The following is a 20,813-nucleotide window of genomic DNA, read 5'->3' as shown; positions in this document are numbered from 1 at the left end:
ATACTCGGCACTAAGACTATAATTTAATCCGATTTATGAAACAATTCTCAACCGGTTTGGCTACTTTTCATGACCTTTTTTTTAATGGATTATAGAAAAAATAGGGATCAAACTAAAAAGGTCCACCAAAAGAAATAGACTAAAACGTTACGTGAGTGGGCATGAAGGTTACGTATTTGACAACATGTTGCTTTTCAACAATTTGTATACCCTTTTTTCATTAACAATGACTTTATCTCAGACTGACATGTGTTTAACCTCTACGTATGTTTTCTATGTATATATAAATCGATCTAAGATGAGTATTTAACCACCACAAGTTTCATTATTTTGTTCCATGGATGTGTTGCTCTTATCGATGCACTGGTACTTTGTCAGTATTCTTGTGCGAAATCGAAATGGAACGTTTAACAAGACTGTAAAATCGTCTTGCAGCACTGGCCGAAAATTCATTAGAAATTTTAAATCCAACTGAAAGGAAATTCTACCTGGTCAAGTGGAAGTTTGGTGTTTACATTTATGTTTGTTAATTACTGATAAGACACTGTGTGTGGTGCTTCCATCCAGCCATTATGATCGTAGAAACATAAGGTATTGCATGTAATTTACATACGAAATAATCGCACGTACTATGCCATGAGAAATGTGTGGTATGCAAGGAGATGGAGAAAACAACCGACAGCAGCCTTCCCTTCCAGGCCCAGAGCTATAGCTCGTGGAATGTGGCTAAGCAAGTTGGAAGCCGTTGCGACCATTGATATCGTTTGCTTGTATCGTTTTTCTTTACCTGTGCATCAGTGTATGTGTGTTTGTGTGTAACAGGAGCTGTGTCTTTGTGTGCGTATGCATGTGCCGATCAGGTTTGTTGCACAGTGGGCCGCATTCGGGCAACGCAACTTCCTTGCCATGGCGTGGCACCCAATCAGGTTACAGCTTGGTCTTTGTCCACTGTGGCAACGATTGGCATCCACACTGGTATTGGTATTTTTGTGGTGTCTGCCGTTGGCTCGTACCCTCGCTCACCTGCACATTCTCGTCTGTGTGCCGTGCCGCCCGTTCACTTGTTAACTGGTTGTGCGAATAGCTGGCATCGGATCGGTCCCCGGCGGCTAGAATCAGCGGCTGATGCGACGCGGACTACGCGCCCCGACCGATAGTCGTAGTTGTCATTCGGCCGTTGGTTGTTGATGTTTTTCAAAATATTCATATCCCATATCCATTCATTTACAACATATACAATAATCATCATACACATCGTTCATTCGACGCCTCATCAACTCAACTCAACGGCCGCGGCGGCGATGTTTCGTTTTGTTTGGTTAATCTTCGTATTGGCACTGGAGTTGGAGACGTCTTCATGCGGCAGCCTAAAAATTGATTTAACCCACATTCATTGCCAATTAACGGAATGCTTCGGTTGTTTTTGTTTTGTGATTTGAGAATGGCCGCCATGTAAATGTCACAGGCCAGGCCAAGAGGCGGAAAGGAAATTAAGAAACACCAAAAACAGAATACAGCGAGGTAAACTTGTTTTACAACCTGGTAATTGCAATTTTCCGTTCCCTATCTGTTTTGTGTGTGGTTTTTATTTTGTATAAATCCCGCGACTGATTGTGTTTTTTTTTTGTGTAGTGCAAAATTGTGATAAATTGTGTAAAGATACGAAAACCGTTTGCTCAGCAGAATATATGTACATATGTACACATACACACACATGTAATTTCCGAGTAATTGAAATCAAAGTTCCATAGAATCTGTGCAGTTTTGTGGGAACCAAAACGATCCTAATGCATGACTTCTCTCTCTGTTGTGGTTGTTGTTGTTGCTGTTGTGATATTTCCACTGCAAGGCAGAAGAACCGTTACAGGGCACCAGCGCCACTCTTGGCATCTCGCTTCATTCCATTGAAGTTTCCATTTCGATGCAAACAGCGTGAGAGAATAGTTAGCTCTCTTCTCCTTTTGCTTTTCTTTTGCTTAAACACAAGAGTTAATTCTGTAAAAAGTTCTCCGCCAACTAATTACTCAATATACCCACACTAATGCATATTTTTTAATGCCATAATTTATGGGAAAGTGGAAAAGGCATGTACTAAAGTACAGCAAAAGAAGGAAAAAGAAAACTGCAGAGGTTTTTCATACGATTCAAATTCCATTCCAGATAGAAATCGTTGCATCTTTGGTTTATTTGGTGAATCATCCAATCCATCATATCCATCAGTCCATCTATCCATATAATCCACCTGCTCGTTCCGCTCAGGATGTGTAGCGCCGCAGAGTCGGATGCAATCGTGGCGCCATCTAGCGAGCGTTGAACCGCACTTGAAGCTAATTTACAGGAAATGCTGAAACACGCCTCCAATGCGAGCAGTGCCTCTGCCTCCGCCTCCGCCACCGCCACCGCTATCGCTACCGCCACTCTCCCCGCCTCCATCAGCGCCCCACTGCCCGTGCCAGCGGTTGCAGTCGCTTTGCCGCTCAATGGACAGCTGCTGCGCACCGCTTCAGTCTGTGCCAACAGCAGCACCAGCAGCAGTAACAACAACAACAACGGGAATGGGAATGGGAATGGAAACGGAAGTAGTGGAAGCGGCAACAACACACCCTCCGTTCCAGTAGGGGTAGCAGCAACAGCAGCGGCAGGAGGAACGGCAACAACCACCACCACAAATGGCTCTGGGTCAGCGACAGCGGCAGCGGCAGTCGGGGCAGGTTCTCCAACGCCCGCAGCAGCTGCCTTGGCGTTGGCCAGCACGGCACGCAACATTCACCTGCGACCGCCCCAGCCGCAACCCCTGAACATATCCGCTCTGAATGCGTCCACCTGCAGCACGCTCCTCAATGGCGGTTGCCGCGTGGCAAATGGAGCCTCCTCCAATCTTCTTAACATTGCAATGCCAACTACGCCAACGCCACTGAAACCGCTGACACCATTGACGCCGCTCACTCCCAATGGACACTGCAACAGCAATGGGAGCCTGCACCATCACACCTACACGAACCAGCACATCCTGGCCAGCAGCCACCAGCAGCAGCAGCAACAGCAGCAGCAACAGACACTGCCCTTGCCCGCACAGCCGAAATTGTCGCACTCCCTGATGCAGCCACAATCGCCGATGTCGCAGTCACAGCCGCAACATCTCAGCCAACTGCAGCAGCACAATTACAGCAACTGCAACAATCTGACGGGAAATCATCCCCAGATGCTCCAGAAACTGTCCAAGCCAGGACCATCGCCGCGCGAGGCCCTCACCAGCCTGGGTCTGCTCTGCCTGAGTGAGTGCCAGTCGAGAGACTGCCATCTGACCATCTGACCTGATGTCCGCCTTTAATCTGTTTCAGGTTCCCTGCTGCTGGCGTTGCTCTCGCTGATCTTTCTGCTAAAGATCTCGCCGAATGGGCGCGACGATGCCCTGTCCAGGGGCGTGAGCAGCGAGGATTTCATTATTGTTTACGACGTGACACTGGCCCTGTGCGCCCTCTCCCTCTCGCTGAATCTCTGCTGCCTGCTCGTGTGCGCCATCCAGTTCCTGTTTGCCGTCAAGCTGCGCTCGCCCGCCTTCGAGGGGCGCGACAACAAGTATCTGGAGAAGTCGAGTGCCAGTCGGACGTGCGCCGTGAGCGGATTCTTCATCTCCATACCGGTATTCCTCACCGGCATCATCCTGTACACCTTCAATCACTTTCACTCGACGCCCGCCATCATCACCAGCATACTCATTGGCGTGGGCATCGTTTTCTGTGGCGGCGCCATGGTCCACAATGTGTTTGTGTGGCAGAAGGAGAAGACCATTAGCTATCGGAGCGCCCCGCTGCACGGGACTCTTGTGGGATCCCTGCCACACAACATGTCGCTGCTTTCAGCCGCCCAGCTGCCACTGCCACACACCCTGTCGCCAGTGCAGTTCCATGCTGGCTCCCCGCCGCCACTGGTCCAGCCACAAATGCAGGCCCTGTACCAGGGCCAACATGCCTGCATGCTGCAGCCTACCTCGGTGACGCCTGTCTCACCGAATCACTCGCACGGCAGCTTCAATCCCCTCCTCTGCAACAACATTATGGGCGGTGGAGGTGCTGGTGGAGGCGGAGCCATCAATTCCTCATTTCTTGTCCGACCATCTACGGCCACGCCACCCACGCCAAAGCCCCTCGGCGGGGGAGCCGGAAGCTGTCTGGTGGGTCGCGAGGCCAGCGGGTCAGTCAGTCCGGGCATCCCGCCCACGCTCGACATGAGCAACATCACAATATCACTGCACGAGCTATCCACGCTCGTCTAGACGGTCACAGCAAACCCCAATCCACTGATATTAATCACTGATTTTAGTCTTTAGCTAGCAGGTAGAATCATAGCCGTAGACGACCACGACCACCGTACAACGTTGGAACCCCTTCTTGCCGAAAAATAACAATTGCTGTATATATTTGTAAATATCTATATCTATATAGCCTTAAGTATCGACTTGGAAGTAAATTAATTTTAGTTTTAAATTCAAATTTTACCCGCACATTGTTTGGCTTAGTTCCTTTCTTGGGTGCAAGTGGGCGCCACACAATAAATTTAACATTTGTGTAAAGTACCGTACCGTTCGTTTAACTACATGTGTACTTACATACTAAATGTACAAATCATTTGCCGTCGCTAGGTGACGCACTGTGGCAGTTGCTTTTGACGAGTTGGCAGCTTCAGCGAAAACGATGTTGCTCGCAACTTGTTTCGTAGACTGTGGTTTTTTTCCGACATCGATGAACTATATCGATAAACGGCACGCGATTTAAATACATTCTCAAGACCATCAATTGGAACTCTTTATTTGCATTTCGAAACACTTCTCCCGCTAATTTTAGCAATTTTCGGTCAATAAAACTATAACATAAACAAAACGTAAGCCCCCATCGCGTGAGGCGGGGGGTAACCATGAAATAATACAAGCGTTTCCCTAATGTCTGCTCGTGGTTGTGGTGTGTGGGTGTTGCGGGGTGGTTCATCTTCTCCTAAAACTTACTTCTTGGACTTGCCATCGCCTTCATCCATAATTTTAGGTCTCCCGCGTTTCTTGAGGGGCACATTGGCTTCGCTGTTCACTGGAAAAGAGCAAAATAACAAAAAGGATCAGTGATCATTGATCAGTTATCAGTGTTATAAAGTCTTACCCTGCTTTGGCGTTGGTGTGGCTGTTCGAGTGGCGGGCGATGATACGGAATCCGAATCAGTTCGAATGCGACGAGGACGTAGCTCGCGTCCACTTGTCTCCGGTATGGGGGTGGTCGAGGGCGACGGCTGATGATCGCTTAGACCCGAGCTGAGGCGTCGGCTGGTGCGTCGCACCGGAGGCACTGACGCCAGCTCGGCAGCTTCGGGCAGCTTCTCCTCGGCTGTGCTTCGCTTCCTGGTCCGCTTTTTGCTTGTTGACTTCACGGGTGGCTCGCTGGCGCCACGACTCTGCCGGCGCTCAGTTTTTGTTGTGGTTGTCGACTGCGGAGCCGTGGAGTGGGCTCGCTTGCTGCGCGTCGATTTAGCTTGAGTGTCCGTCTCCGGCTCTGGCTCTGGCTCTCGCTCCATGCTTAGTTGGGTGCGCGCACGCGTACGCACATTTGATGGGCCACCAGAGCCCAGAGATTTCTGCTCGTCGATCACCTCCAGCGAATACTTGCGCAGTGCCGCATGGCGACGCTTCGGAGTGGACACTGGTGGCGTGGACACGGCTCGGTCGAGGCTGCCTGCAGAGCCACTGGGCGGACAGTCGTCACTGCGTAGGCGCACGCGTAGCGTGGCCTTTGGCGGCGTTGGCGGGACTGGACTGTTCATAGATTTGGCGCGTGGGCGAAGCGCGCGTGTGGCAACTGGAGCAGCTGCGGCGGCGGCGGTTGCACCTGTAGGAGCACGTTCCTCCTCATCGTCAGAGAAGGCCAACGTGAGACTTTGCTTGGAGTCGTCATCATGTGCCACCGTCTCCGGTTCTTTCTCGGCCTGCTGCTCCTCCTTTTGCTCGGCTTTTGATTCAGATTCCTCCTCGTGGTCTGCGGGAACTTCCATCTCCAGCTCAAGCTCCATGTCCTCCGCAATCTCGGGCAGCGGTGCCAACGGCAACTTCTTGGCGGCTGCTGCAGCGCCAATGGTTGAGGACTTTGAAGTGGAACTGGATCCAGAGGCCGTCGAGGATGGTGACATGGATAAGAGCCTACCGGAGCCGGTATCTGATACAGAATCGGATCCCGAATCCGAATCTAAGTATGTTACAGCTTCAGTTTCCGTTTCAGCCTTGGCTTCAGCTTCGGTTTCGGCTTCAGCTTCAGCTTCAGCCTCGGACTCGGCATTCATTTCAGCCTGAACCTCGAGCATAATTTCATCCTCTTGATCGGCCTCATCCTCACTGCTGTCCAGGATGACAATGGATGGAGATGTGGCCGTGGCTCCAACGGAGAGCGAGGGACCGTCCACGGAGGCGCGCTCCTTCTGCGTGTCGTCCTTGAAGGCGAACAGTTCGGCGCTGCTGGATGGCGCCGATTGGGGCGTGGGTCGGGCCACATAGCCGCCCACCCGAGTACCATCGAGGGCGATCACACAATCGTCCTCTTCCTCCTCCTCCTCCTCCTCCAGGGAGCCCTTGGTGGTGTCCAGATCGTCGACAGTCTCGAGGCTATTGGCCCGGTACAGGGCGGGCGGCGAGCCATCGCCACCAGTGCCGCGCGTTGCCCGCGGACTCGAGTTCTGCGATACGTTCGTGTCGCTGGGCAGGAAGGAGGTGGGCGTGTGCGTGTGCGTGACCGAGCGCGATGTGGTGACGGAGGCCGTGGATTCGATTACAATGGAGTACATGGCATCGCCACTCTGCATCATCTCCGGCATGAAGTGCGCCGAGGACATGCACGACATGCTGCTCAGGCTGAGGGATGGCGAGGAGCTGCGCTCCTGCGGCGGATCATCGGAGCTGCCCATGTAGGTTCGATTCAAGCTGCTGGGCCTCGCCGCCAGCTGGGCATCGTCATCCTGCGTCTCTTGCAGATACTCCTCCATTAGTCCTGGGTCCTTTTCCTCCTCCTCCTCCTCCTCTTCCTCCTGCTCTTGCTCCTGCTCCACCTCCTCGTCCTCGTCGTCGATCTCCTCTAGTTGAATCTCCTCCTCTTCCTCCTCGTCGGTCACCTCCACCACTTGCACTTGCATTTCATGATCATCATCCTCGTCTTTGGTCAGCAAATGCGCCTCCTCCCGCTGCTCAGGTGCCGTCACATCGTATGTGGACATGCCCAGAGTGGTGTCCAGCATTTGTAGCTCTTGGTGCTCTTGCTCCGGCTCGTGCTCCTCCAACCGAACCGACGGCGACGAGTACCAGTCCGTTGTGGCTGACTCTGGCTCCGTCTCGTCCATCTCGCCGCAGATGGTGGTACGCTCAGAGATCTTCACAGAGGTGCTGGCGGTGGCTGTGGCGCTGGCGGTGGCGGTGGCTGCACCAATGGAAAATGTCGACTGTGCACCCATTTTCGAGGAGCAGACAGTGGGCACAAACTCGTGGGATGCCGTCTCGGCCGTGAGGATCGAGGCAAAGCTACCAAAGCCGCTGCTGCTCTCGCTCCTTCCCGCCTGAATGAGCGAGCTGCGGGGCTGGGGTCCAGCCGGCGGAGCCATGGGTTGGACCATCGTCGCATGTGTTGGCTCTGGAGCTACCTTCAGTCGTGGACTGACCAACGAAACATGTGGAGAAGTTAGGGGCGACACAAACTCATCCTCCTCCTCCTCCTCCTCCGACGACTGGTTGCTGTTCGAGTTGGGGCGTTGGAAATCACTTGCCGATTCGATCTCTACAATGATCTCGTCAGTCTCCTCCTCCTCCTCCTCCTCATCCTCATCCAAGTCCACCTCATCTGCCTGTTGGCGATTCAACAAGCTGTCCACCTCCATGGCTTCGTTAGAGAGATGGCCTGGCAATGGCTTTGGCGGCATGAAGCGTAATCGCTTTGCCTCCCCCATGGACGTTGATGTGGCCATCGGCGGCGTGCCTTCCACTGCCTCGAGAGCCGTTCGACGCTTCAGTATGGTCACCGGCGGCGTCTTCGGCTGTTGCGGCGTTCTCTTGAGACGCAAATACGACGGCAATTGGAGCAGCTCATTGGCCAGCTGCTGCTGCTGTTCGGCGTCGTTCCGGTCTTGGTCCGTTTTGGGATTCAACTTATCCCCAACAAAGTCGCACACGCCCTCCACAAGCTGTTCGTTCAGCAAGCGGCGGCGCTTCGATGGCTGCAGGATCTTCGACTGGGTGGCGGTGCCGACAGTTAGCTCAGATTCCTCCTGCTCGCGTACACGCTTCTCCACCGCCTGGTGGGGCACGGGGCGCACTGTGCGTCGACGATGTGGCAGCTGGCTGAGGCCGTACAGCGAGCTCCGCAGGAAGGGCACCTGGTGGCAGGGCATTGGTCCTTTTGCTTTTGGCGCCGAGTCCGTGCTGTTGACCGTGGCCCAGCGTGCGCCGAGGGCAGAGCTCTGGAAGACGCCGCCCCGCAGTCCACTGGCATAGTCCCTGGCCAGCTGACAGCTAAAGGGCACCGGATGCACGTTCTCTGCCGGCGCCACGTCCAAGTTCTCGCGTATGCGAAAATAATCACCGGCAAGGGTCTGCGAAACGGGATTCATCGTTGAGCGATAGGCATAGATGATGGCACGGCTGGACTCATCGGCAATCTCCCGCTCGGCGGCCACCTCATCCATGAAGGAGACCGCCTCAATGTACTTGCACTTTTGCAGCAGCAAAATCAACTGAACGCTGTCCGTCACCGGTGTCCTGCACTCCCTGAGCAGGTGCAGGGCGAGCTCCTCCTCCGCGTCGCGCATGCACAGCTGGGCCAGCGCCTTGAACTGGCGCATCTCAATCGATTGCCGAAAGAAGTACTCCAGCAGCGGGCGGCCCGTTTCATCGTCGTCATTGCGGCGTGCATACTCAAAGGCCTCGGGTATGTTCTTGCTGGCCATGAGCACCTTCAAGCGCGTCAGCGAGGCAAGCGGACCCGGTGGCCGATACACCACACTCATGGCATCCGAAATGGCGCCCTTGGCCAGCAGCTCCTTCACCAGCAGCTCCACATGCCAGCTCTGGTATGGACTATCCGGGCACAATGAGCTCGAGAGCTCTTTCATGCATTCCTGCATGGGATTAGATATTAGATTGGATGTTCCATAAACTCTGAAGTCAGAACTTACATCACGATTATGGTGCTCCAGGTGCCAGAGCGACTTGACACGCGTCACGAGCTGCGTTTTGAGACCGAAAGAGGCCTCGAATCTGTCGCTAAGTTTCACGCCCGCCGGCTGGACAACATCCAGATCGTAGAGCAGATACAAGATGACCTCGTGCTTGTTGTCCAAATCGGTGTTGAACGCCAACATCAAATGCAAGAGAAAGTGCAGTGTTCGTGGTGGATAGATGAGGGCCACGGCTGCACCGCTGCCCGTCTCCTGGCCAATGCGACGCAGCAGGCCATTGATGTATGGAAGATCATCCACAGACGTGTGTCTATTGACGTAGATAGATTGTAGCTGAGCCAGAGCCGAAGGCTGATGCTCCTGCTGACCCTCTGGCAACAGTCCCCACTCAATGAAGAACAAAAGCACTCGCTGATAGGTGTAAAATGTGCGAATCCGCTGTGCATTATCCTCGATTTCACTGATGATCGCAGGCGCCAGCCTGCGCCTGCCCAAGTTCAGAATGAACGCCTGCAGGTTGTCCAAATTGCCCAGCTGGCCATTGAGAGCCTTGAGCTCCTTGCGCTCGCGCTCGTCCAGCGGATAGCCGCCGTAGTCAAAGATGCTTTCGCACAGCTCCGAGCAGCGCGTCTTGGTCTGGGCGGCGCGCTTCACAATCCAGGCGGTGAAGGTCAACAGTGTGAGTTCTGTGGGAATGCACAGGTTGAACATGTAGCTGCCATCGATCCAGCCCTTGGCACAATTCTTCAGCAATCCCATGCATCCATGCTCGAGGGCCACCGACAGGATCTCCTCATAGATGGCCCGCTAAAAAAGAGACGAAACATTAGTACAATTTATGGATGGTATGTATGGGTCCTACCTTGGAGAATGTGGCATCGGGATTTAGCTCACCGAACTGAGGCATGAGACGCAGGCGTACAATATCCGCGTGTGTGTCGTCCGCATACAGAAATATTGTGGCGTTCTGGCCCTGCAATTTACGCAGAAAGCTATGCTGCGACCCCACGTGAACATGGTACTGGTGACGCCTAGCGGTGAGCAGGAACAAATCTAAACGAAAAAGATGCTCTAAAAGTGTTCTTTGCCCAGATGCTCAGTTAGTGTCTTACCAAAGGTCAATGAGTTCGGATAGAAGTGCTCGTCGTAGCGCTGCAACGATATGAAATGCTTAATTGATCTGGCGTTGAGGTGAAAGCCGAGGCCTGGGTCCTTGCCAGTCAGCGTGTAGCCGACCACAAAGTAGGGCTTCTCATCGAGCAGATGCAGGCAGTTGGGCATCTCGTCCTTGTACCACTGATTCATGTCGAAGAGCACCAGCTTGTTCGTCTTCGTCTGGTGCGAGTACCAGCCGATGATGACCAGCAGGGTGCCATTGTCGCCCGAAAAGCTGAATGTCGAGGCCGTTGTGCAGCCCAGCACTGAGATATGGCCGTCATCGAGCATCAGACGAGCGCACGTTTCGGAGCTCTTAAAGTTCTGTGGAAGTGGCAGGCAGTTCACAGAGTGAGTGGGGAAATATGTCGATTTATGTTTGCTTACCTTAAAGTAGAGTTCATTGCTCTGTGCATCCGCATAGGAGTGTCTGTAGTGGATGCAGTGGAGCAGAGCGGTCGTATTGCTGGCCCCACTGTATACGCCGAATATGAAGAGGCACGGCTTGGGATCATCTGGCGGCACAACGTCACAGAGTCGCTCCACACTGCAAGCCAAGTCCCCCGGGGGACGTATCACACGGGTAATGTCAAAACTCTCCAGATCGTAGATCACAATGCGGCCATCCTTGAGGCCAACGGCAATGCCAGTGATGGAATTAACGCAAATGAGACAACGCACCTCGCCCTTGGCCACTGTGCCGCCGAAAGTTAATCAAAGAAGGAATTTGAAATTAGAAATTAGTGTCAAAAATCATCGAAAAACACAACTAACACTCACCATCCTCACTCAACTCCACTGCCAAGTGGCCGTCGTTGGGGCATTCCTGCAGCCAAGTGTTTATTTGGTCCATGGAGCACTCGGAGGAGTGTCTTCGGATCACCTGGCCACAGTCGATCTCACTCCGTGGGAGTCTTATGTTCTGACTGCGACCTGTAATCAAAGCGCTGCGTTTTATATCGCAGAGTAGAACCGCTCCCGAAACGGTGCCCACCGCCAGGCAGCCATCAAAGTTTTGGAGGCGCGTGCGCTGGCGGATTCGGGTGTCCAGAAATGTGAGGGTGCTGCAGTAGAGGCCATCCAGGTCGATGTAGCGCAGCACCTGACTGTATTGTGTCGAGAGGATGGCAATCTGTGTCTGGGCCTTGTCACAGTTCTCGGGTTGGCTCTCTTTGTCGCTCCACGTCTCCAGGCAGACGGCGAGCAGTGTCATGCCGTCGCTTTGGCCCGGAAAGAGTTCCTCCACACAGCGGATGCTGCAGCGCTTGCCACCGTTTTCCTCGTCTTCCCTCCAGAATACGTGACCCATAATGGGGTTGCCCTCACTCAGCGTACAGATCACCAGAATGGCGTCCTTAGCGTACCTGTTTGTCATCCATCCCCACTGGCCGCCATAGATGATGCCACCAAGGTAATCGGCTGCAAGCAGGCAGGATTATAACATGAAACATCAGAAAAATTATAAATGGCGAAAAGCAAGAAGTCTACAAATTGTTGTGGACCGCAGTCCGTGGGCTATCCCACGCTTTGTATGTGTGTCTATAGATGTGTGTTCTATGTACTTACTGCGGTCGTCGTGGACAAGAATTCCGCGGTCTGCTGAGCTTCGTTTCTCATCTAATTCCATTTCGAACCAATCCATTTTTACTATAAAACTTATGCGCACACTAAACAATAAGTAAAAATATAACTAAGTCGGAGCTCTTAGGCAAATTTTGACATTTCAATTGAGTTGTGCCGGTGTGTGAAGTGTGACCATATACCGAAATATACCTTCTCATTTTCAAAATATACCACACTAGCCTTATAAATATACCGACGTTACCTACCCATTATACAAATATACCGTAAATCTTAAATCATTGGTCTCGATTTTGATGTTCTAATTTATATTACGTTCGTTCGGCAAACAACTCTTTTTTGAGTTCAAAATGTTCAGTAACTTTTTATAATATTCAACACAAAACTAAAGTACCTGGTCAATGCGGACTCATCTCTGCGACCAACCAATTTCGCTGTAGCGATTAAATATAAAAAAAAAAAATTTATATTACTAGCTTGTTAGGATTCTTAGCGCTAAAACCAAAATTTTATCCGATTTATCAATAAATTATCCCAAAAATTGGCTAGTTTTCATAACTTAATTTTACTGGAATGCTTAAAAATTAAATTTAAAACTGAAAAGGTCAACCAACAAAACTAGCATAAAACATTACGTGAGTGATGCCATGTCCATTGAATTGATTGAACTAGCTAGTAATATCAAATATAACATCTAAAGTGCAGACAATTATTCAGGATTTGGTATGATTACGGTATTGAAGATGAGAAGGTATATTTCGGTATATCTTATCGATAAATTGTATCGGTCGAGGACGTCGTCATTCGCAAATTCCAACAAAGTTTATACTTCTATTTCTGTTTCCCAGCTGCATATCCAATATCCAACAGCCCCCAAGCATACGACCCTCTGCATCCTGTGAGCGGCAAGAGTTTAGTTTTCGGGATTTGGAGCCAGACAGCTCGGACAGACAGCGTAAATGTGAGTAATGCGCAACCAACGAATCAACAAAAATATCTCCCCGCTATGGGCGCCCGCCCGCCTTCGTCATGCAATTTGTTTTTGTCCAAAGCGCTGCATTAGTCATGCACAGAAGGTCGATTTTGTGCGGGGAAGCGCCACAACAGGAGCACCCCTTGACTCTGTGACCCTCTGGTAGGGTACTCGGCCAGAGAATCGCTAGCGGATTAAATGGATGGAAAAAATCTCGGACAAGCCATCAGCAGACCGCAGACAGAGAAACAGCAGCAGAAAAACAAGACGGGAAAAAAACCCGATGAAGCAGTTGAACCTGATGGAGCAGACCCCTCCTTTTGGGTTTCTCCAGCAAAATCAATAAGACACGCAGCTCCCGCCCCCTTTTTATTAAAGACTGCCCCTATGACGTCACTGCGGCTAGAGTAAAATACTTCAACCATAATTGATTGTGTTAATTATTGCAGCAGCAGCATGGCATCCGGCACCACACTGCAGAAGGCCATAGATCTGGTGACCAAGGCCACCGAGGAGGATCGCAACAAGAACTATGCAGAGGCACTGCGCCTCTATGAGCACGGCGTAGAGTACTTTCTGCATACGATTAAGTGTGAGTAGTCCGCGAAATCGATCCAGTTTGGGGACGCGCTCATTTCCACGCTCTTTACTCTACCAACATCTAGACGAGGCGCAGGGCGAGAAGGCCAAAGACTCGATCAGAGCCAAGTGTCTGCAGTATTTGGATCGGGCCGAGAAGCTCAAGGAGTACCTGAAGAAGGGCAAGAAGAAACCGATAAAGGAGGGCGACGAGTCCAGCTCCAAGGATGACAAGGACAAGAAGAGCGACAGCGATGACGAGGACGATGACCCGGAGAAGAAGAAGCTGCAGGCCAAGCTGGAGGGGGCGATTGTCATCGAGAAGCCGCAGGTGCAGTGGTCCGATGTGGCCGGTCTGGATGCTGCCAAGGAGGCCCTCAAAGAGGCCGTCATCTTGCCCATAAAGTTCCCACAGCTGTTCACCGGCAAGCGCATACCCTGGAAGGGCATCCTCCTGTTCGGCCCACCCGGTACGGGCAAGTCCTACCTGGCGAAGGCAGTAGCCACCGAGGCCAACCGGTCCACATTCTTCTCCGTCTCCAGCTCCGACCTGATGTCCAAATGGCTGGGCGAGTCCGAGAAGCTGGTCAAGAATCTCTTCGAGCTGGCTCGCCAGCACAAGCCATCGATCATATTCATCGACGAGATCGACTCCATGTGCTCAGCCCGTTCCGACAACGAGAACGACAGTGTGCGCCGCATCAAGACCGAGTTCCTGGTGCAGATGCAGGGCGTGGGCAACGACACTGACGGCATCCTGGTCCTGGGCGCCACCAATATACCCTGGGTACTCGACTCTGCCATCCGGCGACGCTTCGAGAAGCGCATCTACATTCCGCTGCCGGAGGCGCATGCCCGCCTTGTCATGTTCAAGATACACTTGGGCAACACCACACACGTCCTCACCGAGCAGGATCTCAAGGAGCTGGCTGGCAAAACCGAAGGGTGGGTGCATACATCCTTGCAGACTCGTAGAACCATCTAACTGGACGCTGTATTTTCAGATACTCGGGCGCGGATATCTCGATTGTGGTGCGCGATGCACTGATGGAGCCCGTGCGAAAGGTTCAAACAGCCACGCACTTCAAGAAGGTGACGGGACCCAGTCCCACGAATAAGGACGAGACCGTCGATGACCTGCTTATCCCATGCTCTCCAGGCGATGCGGGCGCCGTCGAAATGAACTGGATAGATGTGCCCAGCGACAAGCTCTTCGAGCCGGCCGTAACAATGGTAAGCATCAAACAAAATCCCACAATAATCTCTCACTTCTCACATTCTGTTTGCTCAACTCTTTGTGTGTGCAGCGCGACATGTTGAAGTCGCTGTCGCGCACGAAACCCACAGTCAACGATGATGATCTGAAGAAGCTACGCAAATTCACAGAGGACTTTGGACAGGAGGGCTAGGGCTAGAGCCCCATTCTCCGCCCACACTCCAGCACCACCAGCTAATTCTAATTGTTGCCTATTGCATAAATTCAACACACACGTTTCTTCGGGCTCTCCATTACCTGTTTTTTTTTACGATAAACGATATGCGAGCGATATATGTATGTACGGTTGAACTTAATTCAAATTTCAATGCGATTGCAGGAGAAAGAAGGAAAGAGAGAGAAGGAAAGAGAAAGAAAGGGAGAGTAAAGGAGAGCAAGAGCAGAGAGATGGCTAACACCAGAAGCAGCCTGATGTTGTTGTAATAACAAAGTCAATGTATTTTTGTACTCGTAATATTAAGCAATAGAAGAGAGGTCCATCCCCCGTGCCACCCCCCATGTACACGACGAACGTTACGTGTTTGACAGTGTGTGTTCTGCCCGTAAGTGCATGTGTGGATGTCCCATACCGCAGAAGTGATCAGCAAATGAAGAAATACAAGTAGTGAACGAAGCCAACCAATTCAAGCAACCAAGCAAACCTAATTCAAATGTAACTTATGAATAATAAACGAAAAGTGTATACTGTACGGCACTGTACCAATCCAGAATGTACATTTTCTGCCATTTAACTAGAACCTTCATTAATGGAGACCTAAAGCACAAATTAGCCCAGGAAATCCATTATTCTATGTAGAATTTAAAATTCCTTAACCAGTGTGTGAAACACCCCTGCCAGCTGTTAGCGGTTAGTCCTGATAAACTCTTAGCGAGATATCCAGAGAACGCTTTTATGAAATTGCATTCGCATGATGCATTGGGTTCCTAGGTCAAGGTATATCCAATCAGAGGTAAACCATCCGTAGAGCGACGGCTCCAGTTCGGATAAGCCACATTTCGGAGAGCCACAGGGAGCAGGATGATGCATTGGTTTGGTTATTGTGCCATTCCAAAAGAGGCCGCTCTGCAGATAGCCTCTCACCTTGTAAACTACATTCGCACAGAGCAGATCGATCTACCAGCTACCTCTCTCTCTCTCTATCTCTGTCTCTCTCTGCGATCGTTTCAGGCGTTCGGTTTCTTTGGCATCGGGTTGCTCTTTGCGGCTTGCGTCGGCTCTTCGCTTGCTTCGACTCGGTCTTGCATGTTGGGCTTTCAGTCAATCTCCAGCTGCGATGCCACAAAGTTCGGTTCGCGCTTTTCGTTTTATCTGGCGCCGCATTTAAAGTCCCGTTACGTGAATGCACCAAAACTGCCTGCAGTGCTGCCCAAAGAGCTAAAAAAAATACAAAAAAATAAATAAAAATAGAGAGGAAAAAGTCATAAATACGGCAAAAAGATATCTCGGCGTGCGCTTTGCGCAACATTGTGTGGCAGGCGTAAAAAATAAGAAGTACTTGCAACAAAAAGTGCGTAAACGATGTGCTTTATTGTGGATTTTGTTTTTATTTGATTTTATTTTGTGTGCATGTTTTTTTTATTGTTGTCATTTGGTTAATTTGTGGTTTTTGATTTAGCCTGGGCCTGGGCCTGGCCTTTTGGGCCACTTCTGATGGCTGGCTCCTCTCCGGTGTGCTTTTTGTTTGCATTTTTTTTCCATGTTGCTCATTTGTTGTTTCGGCCGGCGGTGGTAAAGAGCGCAACTTTCACGCGCTTCAAGTGAAACCGTGAGCCGGGTCCAAAATAAGCAAAAGCAAAAAAAAAACATGAAAAATTGTACAAGAGGTGGAAGAAGAGAGGAGATGCGGATGAGGTGGATAAAGAAGCAGCAGCTTTTATTTTGTTGCTGTTTCTCATTTTCGCCATTTCCACGCCTATTCGCATTGTTTCATTGTTTTTGCCTTAGTCTCTTGTCCCAGTCTTTCTGTCTCTGCCTCCGTTTCTGTTTCTGTGTCACTCGTTCGCCGTTTGGCAAAACTATTTCTGAAGTGCATATTTCCATTAGAGTCAGTTTTGAAAACATTTCAAACATGCGAGTGGCTGTCCAAGTGATTTATTAACTGCTGCTGCCTGCATTTCAGTATACAGGGGGTACAGGAGGATGCAGGGCAACTGGAGGCAAGTTTTTGAACACCTGCATTCGGTTCGGTAGCCTTTCCACAGGAGATATAAACCGTAGACTCGAGGGCAGTCCACTCCAGGAAACTTAAGGCTCTAAGTTCTAGAGTCCAGAACCCCGAGAACATCCCATCTCCCTGCTAATAAATGTGGCAGCATAAAATCTATATCCATTTGCAGCATTGAAGGTTAATCGACAACCGCTTGACTGTGTAAAAGATAAAAGATAATGTTCTCATTGTGGCACTGCTTGCAGGCACTGCATTTGATGGCTGAACTGCTTTGACTGCTTGCAGTTGCAAGCGCTCGACGCGGCGGCATATGTTATGCATGATGAGATGAAACTTGTTTGCAGACGAGATCAGACGAACACCTGTTTGCCCGCCCCTGCACCCTGCTGCAGCCACAAAACCAACAACACAAATATGATCAGAAAAACTAAAATCACGCTGACATTGACACGAATTGTCGTCGCCAGCAACAGCAGCAGCAACAACAAACAGCCACCAACAACATAACCATCATACATATATGTACATAGTTTAAAGTTTAGGTCCACCACCACCACTAAGCGCACACAACAAATCTCTGACTCTGACTCTGACTGAATTTGTGAGCGCTTACAATTAAATTGCATATACCCACAAATTCCATCAATGCCAGGCGACGAGATGCGACGCGACACGACGCCAGCAACGACCATAAAATATATTTATTTTAATTCAAGCTTAAAGTTTATTTTGCCCTGCGGCACTTGTCAATTTTGTTTAATATCCATGTTTTCCATTTTGTATTGCATTTGATGCTGAACAAACATAATGAAACCATAGCGAACAATGCCTGCCTGCCGCCTGCCGCCTGTCAGCGGCTGCTTGTTGACTGCTTCTGTTGATTGTTGAGTTTTGATTGTTGATTGTTGATTGTTGAGTGTGGATTATGGCCACCGAATCGATTTGGCCTGCGGAACAAGGTCGTTTAGCGTTTACCACTCGCATTAAATCAAATGCAAATGTAAATAGCTATTATGACTGCTAAATGCTGGAAAATTTCCCTAAATTACACTCATACTTAAATAGTTCAATGTTCAATTTTGTGTCACTCACTGCCCGGGCCTAGCGATGACAGCAACATTTGATGTAATTGCTCGTTAGAGTTGTACAAGATTCTCTTTCCCTCTGACTGCCAAAGAAAGGCAACCATTAAATGAGTTCAAAACAATTAAATTTCTTCTGCTCTTGACATTCTCTCGGCAGCGGCAAAAGGCCAACCAAGCGAGACGGTGTCTGAAATTAAAGCGAGAAATTATCTTTGTTCTAATTGTGTGTGTGCTATGATGGTGGTGCTTATCGCTATGATGATGGTGGTGGTGATAACTTGAGCATATACCAGGGATCGTGGGATGCTGACACATGTACACATAACGCTTTGTGCACTTGTTCTCATATGAGCTACAGACTGCACTTTTATTACAATCTTTCTACCTTGCTTCTTGTTGCTTCTGCTTTGGCTCTGGCTTCTGCTTTTGGTATATTTAATCAGCTTCTCATTGTCATTGGGTAAGTGGGCCAGAAGGTTTCGTAAGACAGCAAATGATATAGCGTAGTGCCTGATTAGGTCAGCTCTCTGTTCGGTTGGGTTTCGGTTCGGTTCGGTTCGGTTCGGTTGTGGCTTTGTTCCCGCTCTTTCTATGAGCCGTGAACCATAACAGGTAACTTGATGCTGTCTCTGGGAAATTGTTATTCCCGAAAACTGTGTCACACACTTGGCCACTTGTTGGTACTTGGCCCATTGCATGTACTCATACATGTCTGTCTGTGCATGTAATTGTTGCGGGCTGCCTGCCGCCTGCCGCCTGCTGCCTGTTGGCTATTGCTGCACTGCAACAGCAGTCTGGGTTGGCTTCACCAAACACACAGCGATTTCCACAACGTATTTGATTTATGGCATATTGCTCATTTCGCTTTTTGCTGTTCTCCTTTCGTGCCATGCATCGGCAATTTGGGGATTGGGGAAGTTCTTGGGGCATCGAATACACAAAACGAGAAATACCTACAGCTAATTGCAGGCTACCAAAGCGAACAAGCCAACGAGCTAGCCACCGACCATCAGCCATCAGCCACACGAGCCAGCACGAACCAATTCCCCTGCCAAAGACCAGAGCGGAAATTTTATGCGCCGCTGCTTTTTATGCCTTTTGGCTGTTGCTGGCTTTGCTTTGCTATTTCTGCTTCTGTTTTTGTTTCTTTTCTCATTTGATATTTCTTGCAGCTGAAATTGGTTCGGTTTTGGTTCGGCTTTGGCTCGGTCTTCGGCTTCCTCCCTTTTTCGCTGCCATTGGGCCCATGTCCGCGTTGCAACAAAAACAGGAAACAACTATTTTCCATGCTGCCGCGGCTGCTGCTGCTGCTGCCATGCGAAAATTGGCTAAGGAAATTTATATTTTCGTTTATTGGGGTTTTCCTTTTGGTTTTTTGATTTTTTTTGGGATTTATTTTGGCCTTTTTCTGCAATCAGCATTCAGCAAGAGTCAGCCATCAGCCATCCGCAGCAAGCGATCAGTGGGGGCGGGGACAGGGGGAACGTAGTAGAGCAAGTTCGTTGCCCAAGTCTTTTGTATGGCAGGTGGCATTTCGCCCCCGATGTGAGTCCAAACCCACCACCGACCCTTGTACACACTTGCTGCAACACACGAGTCTCTGGCGGGGGAAGGGATAGCTCTGGGTATTCCTTGATATCTTAGAAAAACAGAAAAAAGAAATAGCAACTCTTTGGGTCAAGTTTTAATTGTTCGACAATGATTCCATTCAGAGTTTTCCCCTCCGAAAGTCGAGCAGAAATCGTGACAATTCCCTGAGAAAACTTTAGCAAGAAATTGCTTAATTCCCGATGTGTTCTCCATAAAGTTTTACCATCAAATATCTGTACATAAATTTTAGCTTGACAAATCAATCAAATCGCTTCACGCGAATTTCGATTGCACAAAGATGAACAACATAAAAAAACCCAAAGACCGAGGGGGGAAGACAATGCATTGCCATTGTGGCTGGTATTTGGCAATGTTAAGTGACCATTGTTCATGCGCTTGGCTCACGTTCCAACTCGCATATTGGCTGGAGGCAAAACAACAAAAAGACCAACAGACGGGCAGACAGACAGACAGGCAGACGGCTGGTTTGACAGACAGCTGGATGGACAGAGGGACTGCACTTTTCTTTGGCATGGTTCGGTTTTCCCGCTCGATTCGATTTGCAGAGCCACTTTCCCAGCCAATTCTTGGCACGTCTCACTTTTCACCGACACCACCACCGCGGCCATTCAAATGGGACTTGCATATCTCAATCTACATCTTCATCACCACCTCAGTGTGTACATACACAAATACATACGAGCTGTAAGTAGGTAACTGGTGGGGCCAGTCGCGTTCTTCGCTTAATTTTAATGAGCAAAATGAGCTGCAAAAATGAGCGAGCTGAAAGCGAGCCCCCACGGCCCCATCAAATTAGGTTAATCTATTTGAAAGTAGAAGCAGCACCGACACCACCAACACCAGCCAGACACAGCACCACAGCAGCACTCAGATCAAGTCCGAGTCTGCGAAAGTCGTCACAGAAGCATTTCCATGAATACTTTTTGTGCGTTACTTTCCATTTTGACGTTTGTCTCTGCTGCTGCTGCTGCTGCTGCTGCTTTCTCAGCAGAAAGCAATGTCCGTCCGTCTGTCATTCTGCCATTCCATCAGCTGTCAACTCTCTGACGCTGACAAAGTGTAGGGCAGACAATTCCTTCTTTAACGGCACTTAAATGTAGCTTTCCATCGGTGCCCATCATCAGTTTCCCATGGCACACAAAAGATAATAGCAATGAAGCAAATGGTGCACCATCTGGCTATGGATTATGTGT

At 50.0% G+C, this 20,813-nt stretch overlaps 3 protein-coding genes across 10 annotated transcripts; 2 read left to right on the top strand and 1 right to left on the bottom strand.

Annotated features, from left to right (window-relative positions):
- Positions 1–430: 430 nt before the first annotated feature.
- On the top strand, positions 431–4,644 carry LOC117892594. 3 transcript variants are annotated; one of them, XM_034798944.1, is made up of 3 exons: positions 431–591; positions 2,161–3,275; positions 3,342–4,644. In XM_034798944.1, exons 2-3 carry the CDS (start codon positions 2,342–2,344, stop codon positions 4,274–4,276), a joined length of 1,869 nt encoding a protein of 622 aa, XP_034654835.1. In that variant the 5' UTR covers positions 431–591; positions 2,161–2,341; the 3' UTR covers positions 4,277–4,644. The 3 variants fall into 3 exon arrangements, with proteins under 3 accessions (XP_034654835.1, XP_034654844.1, XP_034654827.1); XM_034798953.1 differs by lacking the exon at positions 431–591 and adding an exon at positions 1,352–1,521; XM_034798936.1 differs by lacking the exon at positions 431–591 and having other exon boundaries at positions 1,352–3,275.
- Positions 4,645–4,788: 144 nt separating this feature from the next.
- On the bottom strand, positions 4,789–12,095 carry LOC117892487 (protein ELYS homolog). Of its 3 annotated transcripts, none has more exons than XM_034798771.1 (9): positions 11,914–12,095; positions 11,128–11,766; positions 10,735–11,042; positions 10,636–10,671; positions 10,305–10,560; positions 10,055–10,245; positions 9,190–9,999; positions 5,151–9,132; positions 4,789–5,081 (listed from the first exon to the last, which is right to left on the bottom strand). In XM_034798771.1, exons 1-9 carry the CDS (start codon positions 11,987–11,989, stop codon positions 4,999–5,001), a joined length of 6,381 nt encoding a protein of 2,126 aa, XP_034654662.1. In that variant the 5' UTR covers positions 11,990–12,095; the 3' UTR covers positions 4,789–4,998. The 3 variants fall into 3 exon arrangements, with proteins under 3 accessions (XP_034654662.1, XP_034654652.1, XP_034654644.1); XM_034798761.1 differs by having other exon boundaries at positions 10,305–10,671; positions 11,128–11,154; positions 11,188–11,766; XM_034798753.1 differs by having other exon boundaries at positions 10,305–10,671.
- A 629-nt stretch (positions 12,096–12,724) lies between these two features.
- On the top strand, positions 12,725–15,445 carry LOC117892612 (vacuolar protein sorting-associated protein 4B). Of its 4 annotated transcripts, none has more exons than XM_034798989.1 (5): positions 12,725–12,889; positions 13,357–13,493; positions 13,567–14,425; positions 14,485–14,713; positions 14,788–15,445. In XM_034798989.1, the coding sequence occupies exons 2-5, from the start codon at positions 13,358–13,360 to the stop codon at positions 14,887–14,889; spliced, it is 1,326 nt and encodes a 441-aa protein (XP_034654880.1). In that variant the 5' UTR covers positions 12,725–12,889; position 13,357; the 3' UTR covers positions 14,890–15,445. The 4 variants fall into 4 exon arrangements, with proteins under 4 accessions (XP_034654880.1, XP_034654865.1, XP_034654872.1 ...); XM_034798974.1 differs by having other exon boundaries at positions 13,351–13,493; XM_034798981.1 differs by having other exon boundaries at positions 13,348–13,493.
- The last annotated feature ends 5,368 nt before the right edge of the window (positions 15,446–20,813 follow it).

This window comes from Drosophila subobscura, chromosome A (genome assembly GCF_008121235.1).
Source record: "Drosophila subobscura isolate 14011-0131.10 chromosome A, UCBerk_Dsub_1.0, whole genome shotgun sequence".
NCBI lineage: Eukaryota > Metazoa > Arthropoda > Insecta > Diptera > Drosophilidae > Drosophila > Drosophila subobscura.
The sequence above is the reverse complement of the archived record's forward strand: the minus strand, read 5'-3'. Positions and strand labels throughout refer to the sequence as shown.

Coding starts and splice junctions, on each gene's coding strand:
- LOC117892594 (XM_034798944.1), top strand. CDS start 2,342: ATGCTGAAACACGCCTCCAATGCGAGCAGTGCCTCTGCCTCCGCCTCC. Junction 3,276..3,341: donor CCTGGGTCTGCTCTGCCTGA/GTGAGTGCCAGT, acceptor AATCTGTTTCAG/GTTCCCTGCTGCTGGCGTTG.
- LOC117892487 (XM_034798753.1), bottom strand. CDS start 11,989: ATGGATTGGTTCGAAATGGAATTAGATGAGAAACGAAGCTCAGCAGAC. Junction 11,043..11,127: donor AGTGGAGTTGAGTGAGGATG/GTGAGTGTTAGT, acceptor TCGGCGGCACAG/TGGCCAAGGGCGAGGTGCGT. Junction 9,133..9,189: donor TGGAGCACCATAATCGTGAT/GTAAGTTCTGAC, acceptor AATCCCATGCAG/GAATGCATGAAAGAGCTCTC.
- LOC117892612 (XM_034798989.1), top strand. CDS start 13,358: ATGGCATCCGGCACCACACTGCAGAAGGCCATAGATCTGGTGACCAAG. Junction 13,494..13,566: donor CTTTCTGCATACGATTAAGT/GTGAGTAGTCCG, acceptor ACCAACATCTAG/ACGAGGCGCAGGGCGAGAAG. Junction 14,714..14,787: donor TCGAGCCGGCCGTAACAATG/GTAAGCATCAAA, acceptor TTGTGTGTGCAG/CGCGACATGTTGAAGTCGCT.